The sequence below is a fragment of the Humulus lupulus genome, chromosome 5, assembly GCF_963169125.1.
Source record: "Humulus lupulus chromosome 5, drHumLupu1.1, whole genome shotgun sequence".
NCBI classification, from domain to species: Eukaryota; Viridiplantae; Streptophyta; class Magnoliopsida; order Rosales; family Cannabaceae; genus Humulus; species Humulus lupulus.
Genome location: NC_084797.1, coordinates 118,067,262 through 118,075,737, shown reverse-complemented (window position 1 = coordinate 118,075,737; position 8,476 = coordinate 118,067,262). Strand labels below are relative to the sequence as shown.

General features: G+C 40.1%; 1 protein-coding gene across 1 annotated transcript; it reads right to left on the bottom strand.

Moving 5' to 3' along the window:
• Positions 1 to 756, bottom strand: LOC133779409 (uncharacterized). Its single transcript, XM_062219374.1, has one exon. It carries the CDS (start codon positions 754 to 756, stop codon positions 1 to 3), a length of 756 nt encoding a protein of 251 aa, XP_062075358.1.
• Positions 757 to 8,476: the final 7,720 nt, after the last annotated feature.

Genomic DNA, 8,476 nt, shown 5'->3' with positions numbered 1-8,476 from the left:
TCAAGTTCGACGGTTCCCGTCTCGGCTTCCACTTCTAGATGGCCTTTGTGGTGCATGTTCCCCTGCCCAGTTCCTATGAGGAGCTGGCTGGGGTGCCTCTCGAAGTGGTGAGGGGTGTCTTATAGGAGATGATGGATGCCTTATAGGCGATGGTGGAGGTCTCCCATTGTTGGACCTGGAAGGCCCAGAATTGGCCCGGACTGGTTCCGAGTTATTCCTAATAGGTTTAGGGTTAAAGCTCCGAGCTGCTGGGGGAGCTCGGTTATTCCCTGTTCTTGTAGTTACCTCCACAGTTAAGTTGCTAGAAGTATTGGCTTGAGTATTCCTCCCAGGGCGTTCATTGCCATTGTTTGCCCTGGGCCTTGGCTGGGCTTGCTGAGCCCCTTGTTCGGCCCTCTTGGCGGCCGTGCTCCCACAGGGACGTCCTCTGGGCCTTCGGGGTAGCGCCTGGACCTCAACGGCCTGCATGACCAATTCTTCATTATGCCTCGTGGCCTCTACCAATTGCTGACGTAGTTGGTAATTCTCTAGTTCCACGATGGGAATGTTCCTCTTAGGATTATAATAGAGGTCCTCGACGAGCCTGGGAGCAGACAGCCCCCGGGAGTCAGATGATGCACTCCCCTCGTTTGGGTTGTGGTCTGTCATCGGTTGCTTCCCAAACCTCCGTGGGTAATCTTCAGTGTGAGGAGTTTGCTCCTCAAGTATTTGGGGCAATGGTCGCCCACCAACTTCTGGGTTGTTCGCGGCAGCCATTGGTAATACAAGAGGTTTTTTTATTAAACAATCCAAATATTTGCTTAATGCTCTCAATGAAAGCACCAAACTGCTGACACCATTTTTCGTCAACTTAAATTTGAAGAGCACTAAACAAAGATTCAGAAAACAAGAAAATAACAGTAGGATTTTTACATGGTTCAGCAGTTAAAATATGCATAGTCCACGAGTCAATATTATTGATTCGTAATACTCTCTCAAGGATTTCTCAAAGAAATTCAACAGAGTATTCTCAGTACCAGATTGTGCGTGCCTACAAATGAAAAATACCAGGCTATTTATAGGCCTGGTTGGAAGAATATGTTCCCCTGATTTCGGGGAAGTCACAACTGATTATTCTAATATGAAATAAATGTAATTAAATACATAATATCTCATGACAATTGAGATTTAATTATCAGATAACAACAAATCCCTAAAGAATAGGGATCTCCTAACAGTTTTTGTATGGAAAACACGTTGTTGACCTTGTCTACCAGGTTAACGCGCTTTTGAGATCGACATACATTCGAGCTTGTTATTTCGGTCAGTCCTCCTCAGCTGGTGGTTTCATCGAACTCAATCTTCAGAGACCAATACCTTTGAGCTTGCAAATAAGGCTCAAATAACATCCGTATGTGTTGGAGAAGATTCTTTCTTTCGAGCTTGAAGCTTAAGCTCGAGCCTTTTAAACTTATGCTCGATGGCTAACAACGACAAGCTAGGAATTATGCTTATTTGTACAAGTGCTCAGCCACTGCTTGTTATTTTTGAGCTTACACTTTATGAGCCTGCATTTCGAGACTCATTTATTCATCCTCGAAATTTGGGTGTAACACATATAAATGACTTCGTCAAGCTTCCCATTAAGAAAAGCTGTCTTGTCGTCCATTTTCCAGAACTCATAGTCGAGTACGACTGCTATGGATAGGAGGATGCAAATGGACTTGAGCATGGCTACTGGACTAAACGTTTCCTCATAGTCTGTAATGCCCTACTACCTTAGAGCCGTTACTAAGTGAGTTTATAAAGTGCAATTAACTCGCTAAGCGAGGTTTTTAGAACAAAAGTGTGATTAAACAGGAAGTCAAGGCTGTAATCTTTAAAAGTACTCAATTTCATTAAAATTCAAGAGTTTAACATTCGGGATCCCAAAACGAGGTTTGTAAAATATTTACAATTCAAAATAGGTTTACAGATGACTAATTATCAAAAACATAGTTTAATATAGCCATTTCTCAAAATGCCCCCAACCAAAGCAGTTGGGCAGGCCAAACATGTACACGTCGCCCCCACGCTCTCCGTACTCATGGCTGGTTGACTTTCTCTTTGCCCTTACCTGCAACACAGAGCACCCGTGAGCCGAAGCCCAGCAAGAAAACTCATACAGCACATAACATATGCATATCATACAATCACTATAGCAGGTAACTCATATCTAATCAGATAGTCCATAAGATTTGAACACATATACGGCCATGCCGTCCCAGAAGCGTTACCAAAGCCTGGGTTCTCGGTCCACACCATAAGGATATCCCATGTATCCATTGGGGTCTCACCCTAACCACAAGCACTCCATGTGCTAAGTGATATTCTAGGCCCCACTGCCGTTCTCGGCCCTTCACCGTTCCTGGCCCCTTTGCCGTTCATTATGCTATTACCACATTTAGCATTCTCAAATAACAATCAAACATATAATCATTCATTTAAAGCTACATCCTAGCAATGATACAATCTAGGGCCGCGCCCTGCAACAATACTATGGGCCCAAGCCCGGCTCTACGGGTGCTACAGTTTTCTTACCTGTATCCCGAGCTTTCCGATGCACCAAGGTCACAAGCACGGTCCTCTATCACGAGCCTCTCCAAAATCCTAGTCACAACACATATAAAACACTTTTAATACTAACCAATCCCAAAACCACTTCCCGTACTCTCGGGACCTCTAATTCCCTAAAACAATGTATTGGAACCATCCCCCGAGTCCCCGGGCAAAAGCCCTAAAAATGCAAAATTTGGCTGTCAAAAATAGCCTAGGGCCGCGGCACTCCCATCAAGGGCCTAGGCGCCCAGAAACTTTTGCTGATCCTGATGCAAGCCTGCGCCGCGGCACCAAAGAACAGGACCGCGGCGCCTCTACGCAAACCTAGATTTTTGGGTTTTCCCCTGCATTTTTCCCGAGCCAAAACAACTCCAATTCAACCCAAACAAGTACCTAAGCCCCAAAATCAATTTAAAACCCCAAATGAACCCTTTAGCAACCTATAAACATAAAAAACCAGCTCAATTACACAATCACACTCAAAATCCATTCTTGAGTTTCAATATTTCATAAACTTAACCCATAGCTTCTAAAATCTTTAAACCACACCAGGTACAAAGTTTAAACATGTTAAAGATTCATACCTTAATCAAAACTCAGCTTGAATTCTCCTCAACTCCAGCTTCAAGCCACCTTCCTTTTGATTACCCAAACTGAATTTTCAAATAAAACCAACCATCCTATCTTTAAATTTCCACACTCAATCTCTGAAACTCAAGCAAAAACAGAGCATAACCCTTACCTTTGAACAATCCTAGCTTAACTTTGATTTTGGTTGCCTTCAACCCTCTTGAATTTCCTCCTAGGTTCCCAAATTCAACTTTCCTCTTCTTCCCTTTTTCTTCTAGCTTTTTCCTCAAATTCCAGCATAAACCCAATTGTGATTAAGTATAAAACGTGATTCCTTTTTCCCGTAGCTGAACCTTATCTAATCCTTGCCTAATGACCACTCTACCCTTCCATAAAGATTCTTTCCTAACTAAACCTCAAGGGAATTTTTGTCCTTTCACCTTTATTACAATTCTACCATTTTCCCATCTAAACTTGTTACTATCAACAGTTACTAATGGTTACTCAAGTTACTTAATTACCAATAACCATTAACCTCTAATTCTCAACCCAACTTACGAAATTCCCAAAGTACCCCTAGGCTCCTCCCGAGCCGGGTATAAAATCCCGTTGTGACTTTTAAACTAATTAGCTCCCTAGGACTGTCTCGACACGTGCATCACATTAATATCACCACTCACACGTGGTACTAATCATACAATTCAATTATTACATTTATGCCATCAACGGGCTAAGATTACCAATTTACCCCTAATACACAAACGGGGCCCACATGCATATTTATACCACCTAAACATGCATTCTAATCACATAATCATTCAAATTCATATATTATCATGTTAATTCACATATTGCCCTCTAGGCACGCTAATCAAGGTCCTAAACCTTATTAGCAACTTGAGGTGTGACATAGTCCATGCCTTCTCTTTGGGTATAACCCTTTGCCACTATTCGAGCTTTATAAGTTTTGATATTTCCATCAACACCCCGTTTCTTCTTGTAGATCCATTTGCACCCAATGGCCCTAAAGTCACTAGGTGCTTCCACAAGATCCACGACGGAATTTGAGTACATGGACTCCATTTTCTGTTTCATGGCTTCGAACCATAGTTCCTTTTCAGAGCTAGTCATTTCCTGTTTGAAAGAAAATAGATCATCGTCACCAGTGTCACCAATAACCATATTGGTTTCACCATCCAAACCATAGCAAACTGGGTTCCTAGAAACCCTCCCACTACGACGAGGCTTCGTGACTGTTTGCTCAGGAACAATGGTACTTTCTTCATTTAAATCGACTTGTGTCGGTTGGACATGAAGAGTGGGAATTTCATCACCAACTTGAGTTGATGACAATGGAACATTGGCTCGAGTAAATTCTTCAACCATCTCCTCTAAAACTACTTTGCTGCGCGGTTTGAAGTTTTGGACATAGTCATTTTCCAGAAAAGTTGCATACGTAGAAGTAAACACTTTCTTTTCTAAATGACTATAGAAAATTCCACCCCGAGTGCCTTTAGGATATCCAACAAACATGCAAACTTTGATTCGCAGTTCTAGCTTTCCTTCCTTATTCCTCAGGACATGGGCGGGACACCCTCATATTCTAAAAGGACGTAAGTTAGGTTCATGACCATTCTAACTCTCTAAAGGTGTTTTGGGGATTGATTTCGACGGTACGACATTTAGAATGTCGTTTGCAGTTTCAATTGCATGTCCCCAAAATGAAGTTGGCAGAGTTGAGTAACTAAGCATGCATCTAACCATTTCCAATAAAGTTTTGTTCTAGCGTTCCGCTACACCATTTTGTTGCGGAGTACCCGTGGCAGTAAGTTGTGATAAAATCCCAATTTTAGTTAAATGATCTTGGAACTTCATATCCAAATATTTTCCACCCCTATCAGATCGCAAGATCTTTAACGTTTTACCTAATTGGTTGAGCCATAGCTAAGAATTCTAAAACTTTGAAAATGTTTATGATTTCCTATGCATTAGGTAAGGACATAAGTATCTAGAGTAATCGTCAATGAATGTGATGAAATATTGAAAACCACCCCTAGCTTGTACATTCAAAGGTCCACAAACATTTGAATGAACAATCCAAGTGGTTCCTTGGCCCTATCACCCTTTGCAGAGAATGGACGCTTGGTCAGTTTGCCTTCTAGACAAGATTCACAGACAGATAATTCACCTAAGATGAGTTCCCTTAAAGGCCCGTCCTTTGTAAGTCTTTGAATTCTATCATAGCCAATGTGACCTAGTCTCAAGTTCCATAAATACGACACGTTATCGTTATCAGTCTTTTGTCGTTTATTGTACCTAGGTTTAGCTACTTTGAATTAATCATTATTAAGAGCGAGGGGTTCGTTAGGTCGCAGAATATAAAGCCCATTGACCCATTGAAACATGCAATACAAAATTGTGATCCATTGAAAGAAATAGATATATTAGAACTTGTGAAAGTCATAACAAATTATTCTAATTGCAGCATGGAAACTGAAATTAAATTTCTATGAAATTTTGGAATAAAAAATACATCTTTCAAAATTAAATATTTATTTCCGAACATCAGGCGAGCTCTTCCTCTAGCTTGGACTATAACGAACGCTCTGTTCCCAACTCTAAGCTTTAAGTTGCCTTCATCCACTTCCTCCCACGATTCAAGAAGTTATAAAGAGTTACCAACATGGTTAGTAGATCCAGAATCAATAATCCAAACAAATTTATCATTCTCTAAACACACATGTTTCTAAGATAAATGAACTATAATCAATACCTTTGTTTTTCGTTGCTAGAAAATTAGGGCAATCCTGTTTCCAATGCCCCTTCTCTTTGCAGTGAAAACATTGTTGGGGTTTTATACCCTGATTAAAACCCAAATTCTTTGTAATCTCATTTTATTATCAATAAAAGAATAGAAATCATTTTTTGACTGGGTGAATCACTTTGCTCACATGTTTTATTTTCATTATTATTTGTTTAATATAAACTTCTATTAAATCCCAAGCATATAGTTAATCTTATTTATAGTGACGTAATCACAGTGGAATATAAATATGATTATATGTTCAAAATAAGTTAGTCCTAAGATTAGTCAGTGCACAGGATTTACATTGACTTGCCAATCTACGTTATGATCTACTTACACATTACATTGTTATGTTCTTTCCAGAAAATTAGCAAAGTAGATAAGATCAAATGTATTTGTTACATCGGACTGGACCGATATTGACAGTTGATAAGATAAGTAAACATACCGTTATTATCTATTCTAGTCATATCATATAGTTGACCATAGGTTAATTCAATCTCAATTCTGAGTGGTTAGTATTCTAACTGATTGTATTATTTGAGTTCTTTGACTTATTCGTTACCAGCTTACCCTACGGATCAGCCCATACTTACATCTTGGGAACTCGGTAGTATAATTAAGTGAGAGTGTTAATCATAGATATGAACTTCTATAGCTTTTGATGAAGAAGTAAAACGATGGTTTCCTTTTAGTTTGGTTCAAGGTTCTAAACGATAGAGATCTCATTTCAGTAATTAATATTAGTTTACTGAAATATCATTTACAAGGAACTAAGTGTTTTAAGGATAAAATACAATGAGGGGTAAAACGGTATTTTTAGTGATAATTTCTACCTAGGGCTTTAAAATGACTATTATTTTATTGATTTTTTAATTAAATTAAATGGCCTAATTGAGTCTATAAAATGGGTGCTTAGAGAGAAGTCATATGTTTAGATTTCTGAGACGATAGATAAGTTCAAGTTAGATTTTCTGATAGTTTTAGATTCTCTCTAAACACAAGTAATTTTCTAAGCCTCTTTGTTATTTTCTCTTCTTCTCCTTATATCTATCTCATGTGTTGAGAATTGCCCACACTATTCTAGGTGATTCTAAGGATACATTGGAAGACTGTGAAGAATTGCCCACACTATATAATAATTGATGATATTATGTGTTAGTGTGATATGAAATAAATATGTGATATATGTGAGAACCAAATTATTATGTGGACAGGTACGCAGAGCATGACTCGAGACGATTCTAGGGTCAGATAGCGGGGAAAGTTACAACAGGACTTAAGATATGACTTTGGATAAGTCGGGGGTATTTTTAGATAGCGGGTAGCAATTTGGACTATCGGGTCATGAAAATAAATATATGGAGATATATTTGAGGTTAGGATGTCTAGGCGGGAATATTGGGAGATTTTACCATTTTGGCCTCGGGGACGGTTCCGGCACCCCTAGCCTTGGGATTAACTTAATGAGTGAGATAGACATAAGGAAGCCTTTAGAAAATACAAACCGACTAAACACTTTTACCTCAGCTCTCTCTCACGCTCAAGGAAAACAAAGGGAAGGAAGGAAACACAGAAAACTAAGGGGAACAAGCTGGAATTTCTGGGATTTGTGGTGAGGATTTGGAGGTTTAGCTCAGAAGTGAATCAAGAACTAAAATAGGGATTAAGGTAAGCATCTAATCTTCTTTTTTGTGGTTGAATTCTGAGTTTTAGCTGGGTTTTGGTTAAGTGTTGAAGCAAACATAGTTTTGATGTCTTAAGGCAGAATTAAGAAGGAAACTTGGAGATTTAGCTTGGCTTTGGCTTGGTGAGGTGATTCAACAGAAGAGGTAAGTTTCAATTCAAGGTTTAGAGGTCTTAAATTGGGTTTGAATGGCTGGTTTGAGTGTTTATAGCTCTTGAGTTTTAGAAATTGAAAAGAGAGGATTAGTGTGTGTTGGGTTGAGTTTTCTGTGGAATTAAGTTGTTTAAGTCATGTTAAAGGTATTGGATTTGTTGGGTGTTGAAGTAGGGGGCTTAAGGGTGGTTGTGGCTGAGGTTTTGAGCTCTGAAATGGTGTAAATTTTGGGTTCGAAAGGGAGGGCCGCGGCTCTGTTCTAGAGCGCTGCGGCCCTAGCATGCAAAGAAGCCAAGGAGGCTCGGCCAAAGGCAAGCGCCGCGGCGCCCAAGGCAAGGGCCGCAGCGCGTGTCCTCCTTCAGGGGTGGTGTTGGTTCTGCTTTGGGGAAGGGCTGTGGCTAGGCTTTAGGGGCCGCAGCCCTTGGTTGCACACATGAGTCTTTGAGGGTTTTAGGCACGGGGAAGTGGTCTAGTGTGCTCGGGATTGGTTTCATCACCATGCTTGGTGGAATTTGGAATCCTGGGAGTTAGTTTTGTAACTGGAAACCTATATTGGAGTATTAATGGAACCCTATACTTTGGTTATGACTAGGTGATAAAGGCTTAGGCTCGGGAACGGATCGTGCTTGAGAGGCGTTTCTCGTAATTCAATAACTGCACAGACTAAAGGTAAGAAAACTGCG

Coding starts and splice junctions, on each gene's coding strand:
- LOC133779409 (XM_062219374.1), bottom strand. CDS start 756: ATGGCTGCCGCGAACAACCCAGAAGTTGGTGGGCGACCATTGCCCCAA.